Source organism: Macaca nemestrina, chromosome 1, assembly GCF_043159975.1.
Source record: "Macaca nemestrina isolate mMacNem1 chromosome 1, mMacNem.hap1, whole genome shotgun sequence".
Lineage (NCBI taxonomy): Eukaryota > Metazoa > Chordata > Mammalia > Primates > Cercopithecidae > Macaca > Macaca nemestrina.
The window spans coordinates 158,308,942-158,330,738 of NC_092125.1; the positions used below are offsets into that span (position 1 = coordinate 158,308,942).

General features: G+C 36.2%; 1 protein-coding gene across 11 annotated transcripts in view; it reads left to right on the top strand.

Annotated features, from left to right (window-relative positions):
• Positions 1 to 21,797, top strand: part of LOC105482661 (solute carrier family 44 member 5) — a 531,652-nt gene that overhangs the window by 429,009 nt on the left and 80,846 nt on the right. For all 11 annotated transcript variants that reach the window (XM_071091064.1, XM_024793098.2, XM_071091035.1 and 8 more), the window contains one exon: positions 7,820 to 7,893. In XM_071091064.1, the coding sequence (XP_070947165.1) occupies positions 7,845 to 7,893 (49 nt within the window). In that variant the 5' untranslated portion in view covers positions 7,820 to 7,844. The remainder of the gene's footprint in view (positions 1 to 7,819; positions 7,894 to 21,797) is intronic.

Sequence of the window (21,797 nt, forward strand, 5' to 3'; positions counted from 1 at the left end):
AATCTTTATAAATAAATGTTTACTATATCTATAATTATGCCCATGGTATAAATTACTAAAAAGAAAATTACTGGGTCAAAGGGCTTGCAATTTTCTAAGTCTCCCATCATCATCAGGCAATATTTTTTATTTACTTATTAAAATTTGAGGTGACAAATAGTAATCTTCTCACTATAATATGTGTGCTTTTAATTGCTAAAAAGATTATCATATAATTATTAGGAGACATGCGTTTTTGTATTTTAATAGCTGAATGAGAATTTCCAGAAGTTGGAAATTCATTGTTTCAACAAACATTTTTGAGCTCTACTCTATGTCTACATAGATTCTAACTTATTCCAAAAAGATTAAAAAGTGTTCCAAACCGATATGAATTCCCTTCAACCTTTGTTGATGACTTTGGACTAATGTCTCAAAGCTGTCTAGAGCTAGGTCTCTTTGCACCCTGCTATGTAATGCCTTTGGTCTACAATGTCCCAGCTGTAATATAAGCAATAACTGTGATCTCGCTCTCACTTTACTGGCATTTGCAGAGTGGTTTCCACCTACTGACAGATTATTGAATATTACACAAGTTTTACACACGATGAGTAACATCGTAAAACCAATTTTGTCTTATCTTGCCCCCTTTCAAACAAAAGACTCTTTTATACAGGCACTACTTAAACTCTTCTTTCTAAAAAAAAGAAAAAGAAAAAATCAGGTTTCATTTATCTTTACAAATGAAAATATAAATCACAACCAGTTAAACCTATTCTCTCAAGGCAATGGAAATCCAAATGCAAGCAGTTTAGAATACAAGACTAATCAGAGGATAGAGAAGCTTTTAAGATCAAATTATTCAGAAGAACTAACTAAAGCAGCTATAATACTTAAATGTTATCTTGTATAATCTAATACATTTGAAAGATATTATCAATATTATACTGTTTTTCCATAGGGTATTGAGTTATTTGGTACATTTTGTTTTTACACAACAGTTTAAAATGTGTTAAAAATAATAATCCTCGAAAACCAACACTTCTTTCTCAATGATTAGATACCAGGATTATCTTCAAAGGTAAATGTAAATTTAAAGTCTTCTTTAAAATTTTTAGGACACTTTAAAAACTTGTATTAATATCAAACACCTGAAAATACAGGTTCATGTAATTAAAAGCTCATTTGTGCCTTCCTATGAGGTTTCTGATTTCAGTAACAGAGCAAAATTCTTCAAGATAATCTTTAACCTCTTATAGAAACAGCCAGTGTAACTTGCCTTCTAATAAAACCTCAGCTCTCACATACACAAAGAATGGTGTGTGGCATAACCTAAAGCTGTGGATTGGGAAACAGAACAATAAAGAACTATCAGACAATGTATGTGGGAAGAAGAGAAACTGGAACCAAGGGGGTGGATACAATTGATGCCTTGAAACACAAGCTCTTGGAGAATGTCCCTTTCAAAAATCACCAGATTCTCTATTATTCGTGAGAAGTAGGAGAAAAAAGGGAAAATATTTTTAACTTACATAGATCTCTCCTGCTAAATAGTTCAAAATAGAGTCCAGCTGACACTGACGAACTAGTAGCAACTCAGACGATCCGTCTGATTCACAGCACAGTCTGTAGTTTGCCAAACATATCTCAGTAAAACTTGAAAGATGGCCCCAAAGTGCATTATCCTCTAATAAGCCTGTGGGAAGTGGAGCGTTCATTCTGCTTCCTGGGACAGACTTTTGTGGTAAGAATCAGAGCAGTGTCAGATGACTGAATGGCATCATTCAGGTGCCAACAGAACCACAGAGGAGCAATGCTTCTAGCCTTTGGGTTATAAATGCAGCCATGTTGTAGACAGATGTACCCAGGTGACACCAACAACTTTCAAATGAGAGGTGAGCATCTGACTGGAATCACAGGCAGTGGACAGTCCTTAAACTGATTCATTAGGCACAAATGGGTGATCTGTCAGAGAATAATGACTTTTAGGACTTCTGTTCTCACTCTAATGCTTGATATTAATGACCTTTCAGGATGGTTGATATCATTGGAATTTCATCTGCCACAAAGAAAGAAAACCAGTACATGAATCAGTTTCTGGATGAGAGTAGAAAGCTGTCCCTGAAAAGGAAGCAAAATGACAGTTGTTGGAGAATAAGAACTAGTGTGGAACCAAAATATGCACTTATAAAACAAAACTCTCTTATTACCTCTAAATGAAATCTGATGGGGTTTTTTTTGGTTTGCATTTGTTTTTTAGTGATTTATTTTACTGGAGACAGCAATGTCCAGATGGCATGTTTAAGCTTGACCCAAAATTTCAATCTCTAAGCAACATATTCACTATAAAAAATAAAAAAGATCTGAACTCTGAAACACAGCACTTTGATTTTTACCAGGCCCTGTTTATGATACATTAGATTGTCAGTGGAGGGTGCATTTCGCTAATCATTCACGGGACATAGATTGCTGTATGTCTGTAGTATGCAAGACTCTGCTAAATGCTGCAATAGAGGACTTTATGGTCTAGGTCAGAGGATAGTAAACTTTTTCTATAAATATTCAGGTGGTAAATATTTTAGGTTTTTCAGGCCAGATGGTATCTAATGCAAGTACTGAGCCATTGCAGCAAAATAAAGTAGCCTTAGACTATATATATCTCAGTATTGCTGTTTTCCAAAAATCTTTACTTATAAATGCTAAAGTTTGAATTTTATATAATTGTTCTTGGTTACAAAATATTACTCCTTTGTTTTTTAAAAAATTTTTTAGAGATGTAAAAACTATTCTTAGCTCGCAGGCTGCACAAAAACAGACAGCAAACCAGATTTGGCCCATAGACTGTAGTTTGCTACCCTCGTTCTATGCTATAATAGATTAAATATAGTTGCCTTAAAGATGCAAACAAAAGTTCTCTAGGTCTACAGGGATTAGAGAGAGTTCTTCTAGTTGAAAACTTCAAGAAGGAGACGACATTTGAGCTGACTTGAGGGATAGGATTTTCGTGTGGGATGTAGGGATCCACATTGGAGCTTTTTTGAGAGTGAATGGAAACATTGTTAACGGTTATTCTAGGAAAGAGGTGTAAACCCTGGCTATCCCATGCAAATTGGGACATATGGTTATCCCAGGAGGGGGAGTCTAGAGGTACCATGAGCAGAGAGCTCTGAGTGTGCCCAAGGGCTGTGTATCATTGTGTGAAAAAGTCCAAATTGGTTAAAACACATTGAGAAGGAATAATGGGAGATACAGCTAGAAAGGTAGCCTGGGGCTTGAATTAGGATTGAGCTTGTAGGTTCTTAAACATGAAGCAAAGATATTTGGAAATTATTCAACAGGTAATGGAGTGGTCCTGCAATTTTTTAAAACAATAAACTGACATAATCACGTCTCAGTAATATCAGTGATGTGCAGACTGAATTGGATCAGGCAGAAACTACTTGCAGAAGCCCAATTAAGAGACCATGGCAATAGTCTGAAGAGAGGATTAAAAACCCTGGACTGAATCCAGGCAACACGAATAGAAAGAAAGGGGTGGATGAAAGACACATCAGAGAAAAGGAGTCAAGAGAACTTGTCAATTGAATATAAAAGATAAGCTAAGAAAAAGGGAAAGTCAAAGGAAACTCCCAACACTTTAAGTCTGGGTGACTATAGGCATACAATATTTGGGGATTAGAGGTGGGAGGAAAGGGAAGTCTGCACATGCACATGTAATTGGAATCCTATTCTTATTCTTTTAATTCGGAAAATAGATATAAGGTAGCAATAGTAGGTCCATAGTTTAACTTTTGAAAACACTTTTATGCCAGGGAAACACAATCTGAGTAAAGTTTTGAGTGGTTCTCTGATAAATGGGGGTGTGAGCAGCTTGTTTTGAAAAAGTAGGACTTTGATTTGGAGGGAGGGTGAGGGAGAGAGTTGGGCAACTTTCTCTATAACTATTCTTTCTGTCTTCTTTCTGGGACCCAGTGGGATGCAGCCCATTTTTAGCTTAGTACAATGCTTCATAGTGCTTGCTGTGAAAGCAAAAATGAATCCACCTGAGGAAAAGGTCCAGTTATGACAAGCCTCTAGCTGGAACATGATTCAGATAATTTTTGTCCGTGAGCTTAGATCACCCAGTTATCTCAATGGCTCTCTAGAGAGGTTTGAGAACTATCCCAATTAAAACCTGATTTTTTCTTAAAAAAAGAACTCATTTCCTATAGAAAATTTAGAATTGTGACAGATGCTCTGAAATCAAAAGAAAGAAACAGTGATAAGGAACTACAGCTTCTAAACATTTGAATTGAGTTTCTGCTACTCTCCTTGACTCACAAAATGGTGCCCAAGCTATATTTTGATTTGTTCACATTCAATTTTCCGGTAACTTTCTAAGCACTAATTATTTTTTTAGAGAGAATATATCTGAGGAAGGGAGAGATGCAGATAAATTAATAGAAAAAATATCAGGTAATTATAATTACCTGAAAGTACACACACACACACACACACACACACACACAACCCTATTTAAAAACTTTTCTAAAACAATAAAGTGAATCAAGTTGCTACCGAAATTGGGGAGATTTGAATTCTCGGTTTATAATTTTCAGTTTGTTCAACAACCTTCCGTGGTTAAGTAAGACAAAATTAAGCAGTCTGGCCATAGGGTATGGTCTGCCATTTTTCTAAAGCAGTGTACCAGAAAAACAAAGCAGATTTTAATATATTATTTTCCCTGGCCCCAGAATAGAATCTCTAAACAGCTTAAGGTGTGAATTATTGTGAATATTAAGGTGTCCCATCGTGAAGAGAGACGGCTAGGGGAATAGTTGTGTGGGCACAGGGTAGTTCCTGATGCTTTAGTGTTTCCTTGGCACCGAAGAATAAAAAATAAATTATAGTGTAAAACCCTATATAGAACCAAAACACTAACTGATGCTCATTCATTAGTGCAAGTAGTGAAAGAGTATAGGTTTTACTTTTTTAAAAACTTCCGTTGGTCGCGGTGGCTCACGCCTGTAATCCCAGCACTGTGGGAGGCTGAGGTGGGCGGATCATGAGGTCAGGAGTGCGAGAGCAGCCTGGCCAATATGGTGAAACCTCATCTCTACTAAAAATACAAAAATTAGCGGGGCATGGTGGCATGTGCCTGTACTTCAAGCTGCTTGGGAGGCTGAGGCAGGAGAATCGCTTGAACCAGGGAGTCGGAGGTTGCAGTGAGCCGAGATCGCGCTACTGCACTCCAGCCTGGGCAATAGAGCGAGACTCTGGCTCAACAAACAAACAAACAAACAGAAACCTTCCATTTGGGATGTGCTTCTGCTCTGTCCTTGTGCTCTGTTCTTTGAAATTGGTAAGTTTATTTCATTGATCTTTCTAGATGTTTACCTCTACTTGTATTGACTATGTAGCATTATAAATATATAACCTTATGATAGTATGTAACATAAAGTCATTATGAATACAATTGTTCTCCCTTATTTGAAGTTTCGCTTTCTGAGGTTTCAGTTATCCGAGGTCATCTGTGGCCATCCGTGATGCACAGAAAATATGAAGTAGGAAATTCTAGAAATAAATAATTTATGTCTTAAATTGCCCACTGTTCTGAATAGCATGATAAAAATCTCATGCCATCAAACTCTGTCCCACCCAGCATGTGAATCATCTCTTTGTCCAGTGTCTCCATGCTATCCAGGCCACCTATCCTGCCTTCCTGTTTGCCACTTGTTAGCCATCTTGCTTGTCAGATCGCCTGTCCCAGTATCGCAGTGCTTGTATTCAAGTAACCCTGATTTTACTTCATAATGGCTCCAAAGCACAGGAGTAGTGATGCGGCATATTGTTATAATTATTCTATTTTACTATTAGTTATTGTTAATTTCTTAATTGTGCTTAATTTTTAAAGTAAACTTTTTCATAGGTCTGTACGTATAGGAAGAAACAGAATATAGGGTTTGGGGCCATCCGCAGTTTCAGGCATCCACTGGGGGTCTTAACATGTCTCCCTTGCGAATAAGGGGAGACTACTCTATGTGTTATAGTCCGTATTATTAGAAACAATACAAACATATAACATTATAGATATATAAGGACGGGATGGCGGGCCACCCTGGCTGGTGCTTCTGTTTACATCCGTCTCTCCAGCTTCCTGGTAGTTATGATTACACACCAGGGCTTTGACAAATGCAAGATTTCTAATTAAAGCACATCTATGCTCTTGTTTTTTCTCTTTGAGTTTCTTACCTGCATGCATTTTCTGTTAGGTGTTGAGGTATGTAACAACTGCTCTGACAGATTGAGAATCTGATATTAAGTCGGATGTGTAAGAATACAGGTGAAACAGATACCCTGCTCACACCCAAGCACGTTTTTGCTTTCAATGGTTGTTAACCAAAAAAAACAAAAAAACAAAACAAAAAAACAACAAAAAAACTAGAGCACCTGCTTTCTTCTCTTGTTATTATCATTCTTATAATTCTTAAATTCTAATGAAAGTTAAAATTCCTGCGTTGAAACTTGGTTTAAACAAATGATAGTTTGTTTCTGGTTTGCCCACAATTAATTTTCTTGAGGAAAGATCGTTTCCTATTCCAAGGTAAAGAATTATAGAAATGTGTGTAGTTGATTTTAGATGTAGCTATTTTAAAACTTTGTAGAAAATTATAATCATATTAACATAACTCACAAGTGAAAAAGAGTTGGCGTTGGAGATCTAGATATTTGCCCCCTTCTTTAACAACCTCTTTCACGTACCTTAAGTAAGCAAACTCACTTTACTACCCCTAATAGCCTAAAGATATTCTTAGGAATCTCTCAAGGTTACGTTTCTGAAAGCAATACAAGTATGACAGGCTTTATAAATGTGTGTTTGTTACTGTACAATTATTATTCATTACTTACCACTTCAAAAAATAAGTGTGTAACTTCAACCTGCCTGTGCTAAAAGATTAGGGTATATCTGTATGCCCTCAAGATCAAGAAGTTTTACCATGAAAATTCTCATGTGCAACTTTTAATCCTGTCAAATGAGCTGATCATTTTCTTTACTAAAGGAGTCCTCATTAAGTTTCAAATAAAGAATGACAGTATTGTTGCTCACTTTCAAACCATACCTTTGACTTTCCAAGCCACTTATAAGCTAAATAAGATGTAATATTGCAGATAGAAAATACGTTAGTTGAAAACCTTGAGTATCCCTGCTGGATGCTGGCTTGGCTTCTGACCTTTAGCAAATCACAGACTCCCTGTGAATCAGATTTCCTCTAAACCTACATTGACAATATATAGCTTACAGAGACAGCTAGAAAACTGATACTTTTGAGACATTTTATTTCGAATGCTTTATATACATTGTTACTGGAATAGTTATAACTCAACTCCCCATAGAAAGTTAATGTAGTCAATCCTTTATCTAATAATAGTACCCCTATCATGTCTATGTAGGAAGAAAATGGAGAAGAGGAGGGATGGGAAATGGGTATTTTATACCATGTGTGAAGGAGGCATGAAGAGGAAAATCATAAAATCAAATAGCTTATATTACAATTTCAAATAAAAAATGGCTATCTGATGTTGGCGTACTCTAATCTTTAAAAATATTTTACAAATAAATAAGAGAAAACAAATACTAAGAGTTCTGAGGGACATTCGTTAATCATGGAACTATGACCCCGCCATGGCTGCTAACGTCTTTGCAGAAATTCATCTGATCTACCTTTTAAAATTATTGAATAAATATGCAATTATGAAATAGCATATCACTATTACTATGTTTTTCTCTCTTCATTTTGTGCAGTAAACAGGAAGTCATTTGGGACCTCTTTTAATTCTTTCTTTCTTTTCTTGTCTTTAGGAGTTGTACAGATGTTCTGTGCTGTATGATCTTCCTACTGTGTATTGTTGGCTACATTGTTTTAGGACTTGTGGGTGAGTAAATACAGGTATAGAAAATATTTCACACTTGCTAATGGAATAACTAAGTCAGCGTCACATATTAAACATTAATGATTGTCTTCCAAAAGCCTTCCTATTATTGATTGTTGTCTTTCCTGGAGGAAATGTGCCTCACCAGGATTTATCAGGTAGCAGACAATAAAAAATGAATATAAAACAGTTGAGTCAAAGGCAAGCCCAAATTACTTAAGTAAATACAATTATAAAGACGAAAGAGAAAAGTTTATGGTTCCTTTTTAATCATTGTTACTTTTGAAATTCTAATAAGCAACCAATTATGTTCATGTTGCTGTTTGCAAAGAAGAACTAGGGCCTAGATCATTTTAGGTAATACTAATACATAAACTTTTCTTTTTATAAGCAATTTAAAAAGAAGGAACAATTATTAAGAATTTCACCAGATAATTCATTGACATACAAAAAGTTCTAGTCTCTTTGCCCAAGAGACATCTAGCAAAGAGATACCTTGTTATTTATTGTTAAGTTAAAAATTTTACTATGAAAGTGAAAATAAGAGAAGTATGGAGATTCTTTATTTGAATTTTGTTTTGTTTTGTTTTGTTGAGACACAGTCTCGCTGTGTCCCCAGGCTGGAGTGCAGTAGCACGATCTCGGCTCACTGCAACCTCCAACTCCCTGGTTCAAGTGATTCTCCTGTCTCAGCCTCCCGAGTAGCTGGGATTACAGGCATGCACTACCATGCCCAGCTCATTTATATATATATATATTTTTTTAGTAGAGACAGGGTTTCACCATGTTGGCCAGGATGGTCTTGATCTCCTGACCTCATGATCTGCCCGCCTTGGCCTCCCAAAGTGCTGGGATTACAGGCATGAGCCACCGTGCCTGGCCTATTTGAATTTTTTTTAAACAACTACCAATGTTACTAGTATGAATATTTTCTGCAAAAAAAGGTTTCACAATTGTATATGAGTGGATCAAACTTTTTTTCCCCCAGAGACGTAGGTTCTGTCCCTTAAATTCTGACTTAGGAAACTTTAATATGTTATTATTGGGGTGAAAGTTGTGAAAGTCAGATATTAGCTAGTACCAGTAATTAATGGCATGGAGTCAATGTGGATGGAATGTATTAGCAGAAAGAAAGTTATACCCTAACTGGGGAACAATGAAAAATATTTTTCCGTGCTCTTCAGTTTTTTCTTCCAATAAGATAAATACTTTGAGAACACCAATTGAAAGTCATTTCCAAAAGATAATCTTGATATTGCCATGCAAAAGCTACACAGAATTGGAGAATTCAAAAAATTAAGACAGGAAAATAGGGAGGGAGAGAAAAATAAAGGAGCATAAGTCATAAAGTAAATATATTCTTCTAAGATCTTCAGAACATTCTTTCATTATGTCTTAAAGTGATTTAAATTCCTACCATTAATGAAGTTGTAGTACAATATGTAATCTCTAGAGTAAATATTATAATAAAATAAATTTTCTTACACAAAATTTAGAATTTTGGTTTCTCTCACTTTGGGACACATCTTTCTTATCTATGTAATTTTTTTTTTTTTTTTTTTTTTTTTACTTTTCATCATAGAATTGAAATTTGTTACATAAGTGAAAGATTTGGAATCAGGTACATCTACAGTTTCATCATTTTTTTAAAGGTCTTGGGTTACTTACTCAACCTCAGTTTTCTTACCTGGAAAATATGGAAACATTACCCGCCTTCAGGGCTGTTGTGAGGAGTAAATGAAATAATACTTAACTATACCAATAATGCTGCATAACCGTTCTGGGTAGTAGTTTGTTTGCTACCATTGTATAACTGAGTTGTCCTGAATTTTAATACATTTCTTTTCAATGTAATTTACAATATTATTTCCATGGCAACCCATAATTTGGGCTATTGAAGTTTGACTGCACACAGGAACTTCACAAAGATCTCTTCCTGTGACAAGAATCTTTTCACTAGGAGACCTTATTCCTTCATCAAATAAGTCTCTCCTCTGTATCTCAAAGCCAGTCTAATGTAAGTCCACAGAAAAATGCTTTGTGTCCTTGTATAGAGTGGGAAAACCCACTGCCACTCTCCTGTAAACAAAACAGAGGAGTGTATGCCAGTATTTTCTCTGGAGCAAGATAAGAAATTTGCCTTTCTTTTTCCCAGAACTCCAAATTCAGTTTGTAAATGTCTTAATTCACATAAGGAAATTGGCAGATAAATATTACTCAATAAAAAACTATGTTGAGTAGTATATTAATTCAGTGATGTCTCCAGATTAATCCCAATGCCACTGATTAAAATGAGTGACTCACAAAATTCACTAAATAGATATATATTTTTTCATCCCTGAACTGTAAATAGCCTTACTGGCTTCGTTTCAAGATAAACTTCATTCTTTGATTATATCTAATGTTGGACTAAAAGAAGCACGAGGGGAAACTATGGCAGAGGTTACTAGAAGCGTGAAGGATTTTTTAACATGCAAGAATATATACCTTCATTTGAGTAAATATGATGCTAAGTCAGTTTCACTGATGTGTTATAGGTATTTTGGTGTCTTTTGCCAACTGTGTTAGTGCCTTCGTAGACTTATCTATCATCCATGATCTTTTCATAAAGAAGTGTTTTCATGAAAGAGACATTTTTTTTCTGTTTTGTTTTTACAAAATCTGCTGAGAGAAACTGTTATTTGCCCTTTACGTTGAATATGGCCAGCTAGGGTAATACTTCAATACAACAGAGATACTTAACATTTGATTGATGAACAGCAGAACCTTTGTTCAAGTGGATGAAGTGGAGTCTGGGTAGAAGTAATCAAATCTTGAAAGATCAAACTAACCTTTATGATAATAACCCTCCTTTGTCCTACTTTGGTGATGATTACTATTCAATTATTGTACTAATTAGAAAAAAATGAATATTTATTATGCAAATTATTCTTTGCTATACTTATTGCTGTCATTAAGTATACAATAATAGCACAATTTTAACATTCAATAAATTTTTATGTCGAGGCGTGGTGGCCATGGCTCATACCTGTAACCCCAGCACTTCAGGAGGCCAAGACTGGCCAATAGCTTGAGCTCATGAGTTTGGGACCAGCCTGAGCAACATGGTGAATTCCTGTCCCTACAAGAAATACAAAAATTAGACAGATGTTGTGGTGTGCTCCTGTAGTCTCAGCTACTTGGGAGGTTGAGGTGGGAGGATGGCTTGAGCCTGGAAGGCAGATGTTGCAGTGAGCTAAGATCACACCACTGCACTCCAGCCTGGGTGACAGAGCCAGACTTTGTCTCAAAAATAAATAAGTAAGTAAATAATTTTAATTTGTTTTCTTTTTAAATTGATTACTCTTTGGGTGATTTAGTTCATTATTGTATTTACTTAGGAAGTGCTTGAAGTTACGATCCAAAGTTTGTTTTGGTTTTGCTTTTTTTAACCTTTCCCAGGGGTAATTATCTCTAGTAGCTGAGAAAGTAAGAAGTTAACAAGAGAGTTAATACAAACAAGACCAGAACTCTGTCGCCATGCTGTAAGAAACTCAAGCTCTGTGTAGCAGCTATGTGGAGGAGTCCAGGCCAACAGGCTCAGCTGGGCTCCCAAGGATAATTAGTGTCCACTATCAGCCCAGTTGGGTTTTCTGAAGCCCCAGTCAACACCTGACTGTATGAGAGATCCCAAGGGAGAATTAAGCCCTTCCCAAAATTCCTGACACACCAAATCATGAGCAAAATAAAAATTTGTTATATTAAGACAGCAAGTTTGGGGTGCAACAATAGATAAGCGGAACAAAATTTGGTACCTGGAAGTGGGATGCTGGTTTAACAAAACCTACAATACAGGCATTGGTTTTGAGACCAGGTGGTGTTCAGAAATCCAGTGGGTTTTGTGGAGGCTGCCGGTGAGTTTGAAAGAAAATGAGAAAGACGTGATTGGAAGCAGCGGGGAAGGGCACCTCGCTATGTAGTGGTCAAAAGTCTGGCATCACTGTTGCTGTGGTAATGAGGGGTGTAGGAAGTGTACCTAATGAATTCAATGATCTAGATAAAGAAATCATCCTTAGGAGAGTAGCTAACTCTGCTGAGCCTTGTCCACACTTGGACCTGACTTAGGTGATGAGATCTAGACCTTAAGCCCGAGCCTGATGAGGTAATTGGATGAAGTTTCTGGGGATTTTGAGAGAAGATAAGTGTATTTACATTAGAAGGGAACACATTTTTTTAAAAAAGAAAAAATACTGCGTAGAGGGTGGACTACGGTATCCTTAATACATGGCTGCAAATTATTTGTCATTTTTCCCATTGAGAAGGAGGATCTGCAATCCTTTCCCCTTGAATACAGTCAGGCTTGTGATTGCTTCTTTAATAGGGAAATGAACCAAGCCAAAGCAGAGTAGTAAAGAGCCTTGACATGCAGGTTATTTATAGATCAGTAGAAAGGATTAAAGGAATTGCATCATGACTTGAGTGGAGACAGTGGATCTGAAAATACCAAGTAGAGAAAGAAAGAAATTTACATAATTACATAAGGCTAAATTCTCACATTCAGCCTTAATCCTTCATAGAAAAAGGTAGAGAATAAACAAAATAGTTAATAATAAAGTAGTCAAAATTGACCTCATCATTTCTGATATTAAATTATATGTTCATTGTTTTGGGGCAATAATACAGTCATATCTGTTTTTTCATTTATTACTTAAGGAAATCTAGCATATCACACTCTTTCCTGACCTAAACTTTCCCAAAACACCAAGGAGGTAGCAACCTGATTTCCAATCTCTAGGTGGAGAGACTTTGTAGTGTTCTGGAGATCTGACATTTTGGTTGTGCCATTTAGTATCATTTCATAATCCGTTGCTTATCTTAATCTTCCCACTACTGTAATGGCTTCCCAATCCAAGACTACTGCTTTTTAAATATTTCAGCAATATTCAAACAAACTGGCTCCCAAAGCATGACAAGGGTCAGAATAGGTGCATTCAAACTGACTTCTTGCTTGATCAGAACCAGCCCTTACTCTTAGGTGCTGCTTTTAAGCCTAGGACCCCAGCCCAGTCTCTTCCTCCATGGTAAGTTCCCTTTGAGGGTATTTTTATCCTTTTTGTCCAGCAAGCCTAGTTCAGGGTCAATCTGATCTATTCTAAATTAAAGTCTCAGGGATAAAAGTTTGACGTCTTATCTCTTCCTTCTCTTAAAGCGAATTGGTCTTCCTCTATCCCAATAAACATGAGGAAGGAAGAAAGCATATTTTCATAACTAAGAGAAGTCACTCAAGTGAACTTTTGAAGAACAAAGATAATTCCAAGATGACTTTTTCATTCTGCCCATACAAAGAAGCAGTGAACAGTTTCTCTTACTAATAAACACATAAATATATTTTTTAAATTTAATTTAATTTTTTAGCTTTATGAGCTATGATTGACACATTTTAAAAAGTATATATTTAAGGTGTACAACCTGGTGTTTTAGTATATATATATATCTTGTGTAAAGATCTCCACAGTCAGGCTAACATATATGTCACCTGACATAGTTACTTTTGTTTGTAAGTGAGTGTTTGGAAAGAACAGTTAAAATATATTCTCTCAGCAAATTTCAAGAATAAAATACATTATTAACTATAGTCAATACTGTAAATCAGATCTCTAGAACTTATTCATCTTATATCAACTTATATCACACACACACATATACACACACACACAAGCACACATACACTATAATTTCTTTATCCATTCAACTATTGATCGATACTTAAATTGATTCCAAATCTTGGCTATTGTGAATAATGCTGCAATGGACATGGGAGTACAGATATCTCTTCAACATACTGAGTTCAAATCTTTTGGGTAAATATCCAGATGTGGGACTGCTGGATCATATGATAATTCTATTTTTAATTTTTTGAGTGACCTCCATGCTATCGTTCATAATAGCTATACTAATTTACATTCCTACTAACAGTGTACAAGAATTCCCTTTTTCTCCACGCCTTCTCAACACTTATCTTTTGTCTTTTTTATAATAACCGTCTGTACCTCACTAGGCATCCTGTTGTTCTAATTTGGGAGCTTGGTGATGTGACCACAATATTCATTGCAAGAGGAAACTGGCAATTGGAAATGAGTATAACTGGAAATTACATTGTGCTGTTACTCTACTTTGGAACTAAAGTAAACCTATCAGATCACAGCTTGGAAACATTGTTTTAGCCAAGTAAAATCATATCTCACAATTAAAAAGTAAGAATTTTTAGAAATCCCAGTTCTATTGCTTCTTAAATTGTTCCAGGGAACTTTTCTTAAATGTTCATTGTATTTATAACCAGAATCAGTATTAAATGTCCTTTTGCATTCTTACAAATATATAAATATTTACAAAGTAAATTACAAACCTATACTTCTTTTTATTTTGAAAGTCTTCATATTGAAAAGAAAGCACTTAGTTTTCACTGTTACTTGAGCAGATATTTTAGTATTGAGTGAGTTTTTTACTGTTTCTTTTATTTTGTTGAGTGCATACATGGTAGATGATTTTAAGTGGAATATTGTTATCATGAGAGGGACTGATTTGTGCTCAAGGACATGACCCTAAACTCACCATTGGGTAGAAGAGGCCACCTGTGAAATGATAAACAGCATTTTTCTTATCTATGCAACAGTATACAGGGCTACTTCCAAAAATGTTTCTATAGCAGCGGTGTCATCAACACAGATTTTCAAGTTCGGTATCATGTGTCCTATTATCTGCTTCATTGCATTTGTAAATTGCTTGTGTTAAAAAGCCATAAGCACGATTTGGCAGGCCTGTTCCTCACATATTAAAACAGTTAAAATGTACCTTTAAGGGATACAAAGTAATGATTTGAAAGCCAACATTCCCAACCAGCAAGTGTTTAGGGAATGCCTTCCCTGCCCCAAACAGATTTGCAGTTAATTTTTAAGTGTCAGTGCAAGCAGTTGGTCTAATCACATTTTCTCCTTGACAGAGGGCTTTTAAATGGCTGCAACTCCTGACTCAACCCTAGAGCACAACAAGAACATGCTTTGCAAATGTTTGAAAATGAGAGATAATGTTAGATCATAATGCTCGCTCCTGGTACTTCAGAAACATGCATTTCCTCGATATGAGTGAAAAGATAATTTGCCTGAATAAATTTTTCACCATCTCTTACCAATCTTTGGTTATCTGCTATGAATTTCCCTAATAGAATTCTTTTACAAATAATTTCTCTTCTCTCTTCTCTTTCTGTTTTATACACACAAGACACACATGTGCACATGCACAAACATGAGTCATCTTCACTTAAAGTGGTGTTTTAAAATTTTTCTAAAACAGTGAGATAATGAAAAAAGATAATTGAACCAGATTTGTATTGGTTTTATTCACCAACATAACCCAAGTAGTTTAATTCTAGAGCCTGTGCTCTTGAACACTACACTATACTGTATTTTATTTAATAAAGATAATAAATGATGAATAAGTAATGAAGGTTACTGAGAGAAGGGTAGACCAGAACCCCGTGATCCTCAGCTAATGTTTTTCTCTTCCTCCTTCCCCTCCCACCTCCTCTAATTCCACACTGAGTTGGGCTTAACACAGCGAGTATCCACGAACAGTTTGGGGCATAAATGAAAGGCAGGTATTCTTCTGCAATCAAAGATCATCAACAATCTATTATCTTCAGTCTTGCCCCTCTGAGACTGATACGGGTCACTTTGCTGCAGTGCCATTGTTAATTTTCAGTAATTAAAAAAAATTAGCCTCTATTATGTACAAACTAAAAAGGGGAGTTTATTCTTTATCATAATCCACACCTAAATAGTTGGTTTCCTTTCCTTTAGTTAATTCTTATACTATGGAGTAAATAAAATTATTTTAGGCAATGTTTAATTCTTTAACAAGAAAAACCTCAAAGGATTTCATGGGCCTCTCAAAAAAGTGTTATTTACTAGTAGATGTTAATGAGTATTACACGTAACATTTTCAGATATAATACATTGCATCGATTTTTAGGAACCATGAGAGCTGCTTCATATAAAGCAAGAAGATGTGGCTAATTATAGAACCACAGTTAAGCAAGTAAAGACCAAGACCAGAAACCCTGAATAGGGAGTGGCCTCGACCTCTTCCAAGAAAATTTGAATAGGAAGACAAGGACCTACCTGAACAGAACCTTTACCATGGAATTCACAGCTGACACTAACAACTAAAAAAATCTCCCTGTAGTTCATCATAGAAAATCCTAAGATGCTAACTCTCCATCTGTATCTGAAATTATGCTTTACCCTGCTTTCTGTGTAAGCACCACACTGGTCTCCTGTCTGTCCTCAGTACCCATCACACTCCCACCCCTCACAGGCCCTGTGTCCATGTTGTTCATGTGCTGGAAGCCTCTTGGGCCTCTTCATTTTTGAGGTCTCATCTCCTGAATCACTTCAGAAACATCATCCCTGACTTCTCTCATGTGATCATCTGCCTCTGTGAATCATGCTTTTCATGCCACATATTGCTCCTTTGTAGCACGTGTCAGAATTGGAATTTTACATTTATTTGTGCAGTTAATTCATTAAAATCTATTTCTCCCAACAGACTGTAGGCTTTGGGAGAGCAAGAACCATTATATTCCCAGGGTCTAGCTTGGTGCTGACACAGAGGAAGCACTCAAAAAATATTTGTAGAATGAATGAAGAAATTATTTGTACAATGAATGAAGGAAAAAAAACCCATAAACTCCTGTCCTCATTATTTCAACTACTTCCTTACCTTAAAAATGAAAATGAAAAACCTATCTGCTAATGTGAATGAAAATCTTAAATAAAATCTTGAATAGTGGTGGTCTAACATCGACTTAGAATAATCAGAAAATTAAGTGTATTAAAGTAATCAGCAAAAAGTCAAATGCAAAAAAAAAAAAAAAGCACACTTGTTATAAAAAACTGACTTTCATTTCTTGGTAATTTGGTTGTTTTTCTGTTTTCTTAAATTCTGTGCCTATTTTTTACAAATCTGTTTTAAGGATATGCTTTGCTTTGTCCCCTCTTTTACATCCTATTCTCACTCCTTCCAATTCATAGACCTTGAAATTTAGGTGTATCTTCTTCCTCTTTGCTACTGCTGTTTCATGTAGCAGTAAATTCTGATTAAAGATAGTCTGAAAACCGTATATATATATAAAGAAAGTCTGAAAACCATGTGCGTATATATATATAAAGTCTGAAAACCATATATATACACACACACACACACATATATACACACACATATACACACACACATATATATGTCGTTTTTGTTGTTGTTGTTGTTGTTGTTGTTTTTGAGACGGAGTCTCACTCTGTCCCCCAGGCTGGAGTGCGGTGGCGCAATCTCCGCTCACTGCAAGCTCCGCCTCCCGGGTTCACGCCATTCTCCTGCCTCAGTCTCCCTAGTAGCTGGGACTACAGGCGCCCACCACCACGCCCGGCTAATTTTTTTGTATTTTTAGTAGAGACAGGGTTTCACCGTGTTAGCCAGGATGGTCTCCATCTGCTGACCTCATGATCCGCCCACCTCGGCCTCCCAAAGTGCTGGGATTACAGGCTTGAGCCACTGCGCCCGGCCTCAACCTTACATATTTGTTAAATGAAGTGCTAAATGTCTTGCTGTATATATCTGAAGTCCCACTCTTTAATGGGCTAGTCACTTGTTCAGAATATGGGCTGGGCATTTTTCATTTTCCCCTCCAAATCTAGTCCTTATTCTCCTCATCCTGCTCTGTCCCTTGGGGATCTGGCATTTATGGGTTACACCAAGTGGCTCTCTTGTCCTCTGGCTTCCAGTTTGGTGAGATGGGAGGGTAGGAGCATGAGTCTGTAGATTTCTGCCTTTGACTCTCTTGCTGATGGGTCACAACAGGTTGGCTACACCTCTCTAAGGCTCCTGCTCCCGTCAGTGCTGTCAATGAGCTCTCTCCATTCAGATTGGCCTCCTGGATTTGGGTTACCCCTCCTGTGCCTCTTCAGACCCAGGGGTGGAAATGGCTCCCTATTGGTGCCAACGTCTGGGTTCTACATCAGTTCCTGCTTGTTTCCCTTCATGCTGTTCATGCTTTTATGAATATCTCCTTTATTAAACTCTACTCAACTATTCTATATGAGTTTAATACCTGTTTCCTGCTAGGACCCTGCCATACTCTAGAAAACAGCTCCCCAGCCTCAAAAGGCATTGTTTCCTACAGGGGGATATAACTGGCTCATCAGGGCATTATTCTACCATTACATTATGCCAGCTACTTCTGGTTGAATGGGGCTCAGTGTTGGTCATCTATGCTGATAAGTTTGTTGCATACACATTGTTAGAAGCCAGGTCATCCTTTGTGAGTACAAGTCCGTGTTATCAAAACCTACACATAATCTTCATCTCTGTTATCATGGTTACTTTATTACAAAATCATTGAATGAGTGGTTTCCATCTTGATTATTGAAAACTACCTCTACGGAAGGGGCTTCACTAAGCAGCCACATGAGACATAAGTGTTTTCATATTCTGGGTCCATTTAGAGGTCAATCCTTGTAGTTATTTCTCAAACTTCCTGGACATTATCTAATATTTTTCTTTTCTAGTCCATGACATTGTAGCCAAATCATTGGCCTCTATCTATAAATAGATTAAATGATTCAGATTTTCTACTCTTCTGGTCAAAGTAGACAACCAGAATAATTTACCCTAGTCAATGCCAACAGATCCTCCACAGCCATCTATAAATCTGGTTTAATTTTTTCCTTCTCAGTCTGCTGATCAAAGGTACCTTTCCATGATTAAATTTCCATGATCAAAGAGACCTTTTCATGTATGTGTTTCTTTAACACATACCTATTGGCATCGGAAGTTAATATATTATTATTGTAAGAATTCTTCTTATGTAACTTTGTTGAGCCTTTATGACCTTCTGACACATTGTAGGAATATGTCATTTCCATTGGGAATGGAGTGCTGCTGGGCACAACCACCTCTAGACTTGATGGACCAAATAGTATCCGTTAAACATCATGATGGGAAGCTCATGTCATTGGGTGTTCATTCAGGGACAAGGGGCTATTTCTCAAAAGAAGAATAGTTATTTTCTGAAAAAAACACAGATTTTCTTCAACACCCTGGAGACGTCTACTGTGACTCTCTAATAGGCATTTGCCACAGGTCCCATAAAGTGTCTTGCTTTTGACAGGTATTTTAGACACAGTGGCACACCTGTTTGTACAGTAGCCTGGATTATCTGAAAAGTATTTTATTTCTCTGAGCTCTACTCAAATCTGGCAACTAGTAAGTATTGCACCCCTTTTAATAGCAGAAAATGTAAGATGCAGTAACTTATCTTTCACTATGGAGAAGATATAATTACTGGAACCCTCAGGAACTTTACTGAGGTGGAAGACTCCTGTATTGTCATAAAATTTTTCTCCTATCCATTAGCACACAAGTGTCTGTATAAGGCATCAAGATTATATGCTATTCACTATTCCCCAGATCTTATCAGCATGATGCTATGAATATAATGAATCTGTGTGGCAACCTGTGGAGTAAGGATATTTTCAAAACCCTGTAGACTAAATTGTGGCAAAGAGCTAGAAAGTCATATACCATTTAGGGAAGAAAGTAAAGATGTGATACTATCCTTGCCAGATAAAAGCAAATACCCCTAAGGTTATCTACTTATTGGAAAAAGTAGAAAGCATTTGTTTGATCTATTGCTGTATCCAAAGTGACAGAGACTGTTTTGATTAGTTCTAGTACACAGACAATAACTTGAAGAACAGCTGAAATTAAGGCCATGACTTGGTTGAGCTTAAGAGAATACACTAAGAATCTTTAGAACCTGTCTTCCCTCTGCACTGCCAATCAGTATCATACATAGTTTCCTTAGGAAGAATGTGCTAAGAAATAGTATTATACTAAATATGAGATGTATTCATCTCTGTATTTTCAGAGTTTATGTGTGCCTATATCATTCATTCATGAATGACCAAATGGAGAGAAATGTGACCATTGACAATTCAGTGTGAATGAATGAATGAAAGGGAGTTTGATTGTATTGTAGACTGGAATTTTAAAATAAAGCTTTTCATGTTTACTTTAAGAACTAAGGTAAACAGATGTCAGATACTGTGTAATAGTTTAGGTCTTAAGGAATATTTTAAATCATGTCTAAGGTTCCATGTGTTAAATCATACAGCGAGGACTGAAAAATACTAAAATCCTAGAAAGTGTAGCTATAAGCTTAACACATAATAAATTAAATAGAAAATATGTGTTTCCTAATTATTATGAATATTTAATTTGAAAGAAGAAAGATAGTGAAATTATTTACTTCAAGTATAAAAGTTTTTTTAGGACTTGCTGCTACAGGCTCTGTGAGACAGCCAAAAATGTTTGAAGACAAAGGACATAATCTGTTGGAAGCTTCATGGCCCCACCTAGCTCCTGAAAAACCTGAATACTTATCCGCACAACCCTGGGGCAAGCTTGTATCCCTCCTAAACTACTGGAGCTGATGCTGTCTTGAAAGCACCACCTCCTGGCTGGAGGCCAACACAAAATAAAGGCAGTAAATAAATCTACAACCAAGTCCTATCTTCAGCCTCCTTAAACAAAACCAGCAAAAATACACTTCATAAATGAAAAAAAAGATACAAGTTTTTTCAGACAAATAAGTGCTGAGAGAATTTGTCACTACCAAGCCATCATGACAAGAACTGCTAAAAGAAACTCTAAATCTTGAATCAAATCCTCAAAATAGCATCTCCTTAAAGCATAGATCTCAATGGACCTCTAAAACAATAACACAATGAAAAAAAATCAAGGTGTTTAGTCAACAACTAGCATGATGAATAGAACAGTGCCTCACCTTTCAATACTAACATTGAATGTAAATGACGTAAATGTTCCACTTAAAAGATTCAGATTGGCAGAATGGACAAGAATTCACCAACCAAGTATCTGCTGTCTTCAAGCGACTCACCTAACACATAAGGACTCACTTAAACTTAAAGTAAAGGGGTGGAAAGAGATATTCCATGAAAATGAACACCAAAATCAAGCAGGAGTAGCTATTCTTATATCAAACAAAACTGACTTTAAAGTGACAGCAGTTTAAAAAGACAAAGAGGGACATTATATAATGATGAAAGAACTTGTCCAACAGGAAACATCACAATTCTAAATATATATGCACCTAACTCTAGAGCTCCCAAATTTATAAAACTATTACTACTAGACCTGAGAAATTAGTCACATGTCAACACCATAATAGTGGGAGATTTCCATACTCCACTGACAGCACTAGACAGGACATCAAAACAAAATGTCAAAAAGTAACAATGGACTTAAACTATAGCCTAGAACAAATGGACTTAACAGCTATTTACAGAAAATTCTACCCAACAACTGCAGAATATACATTCTATTCGGCAGCACATGGAACATTTTCCAAGATAGACCATATGATAGGCCACAAAACAAGTTTCAATAAATTTAAGAAAATCAAAATTATATCAAGTACTCTCTCAAACCACAGTAGAATAAAATCAGAAATCAATTTTTAAAGGAACTCTCAAAACCATGCACATACATGGAAATTAAATAACCTGCTCCTGAATTACCATTGCATTAACAATAAAATCAAGATGGAAATTTAAAAATTTATTTGAACTGTATGAAAATAGTAACACAATCTATCAAAACCTCTGGGATACAGCAAAAATGGTGCTAAGAGGACTCTTTGTAGCATTAAATGCTGACATCAAAAAGTCTGAAAGAGCACAAATATACAATCTAAAGTCACACCTCAATGGACTAGAGAAATAAGAACAAACCAAATCCAAACCCAGCAGAAGAAAAGAAATAACATCAGGGAACAACTAAATAAAATTGAAACACAC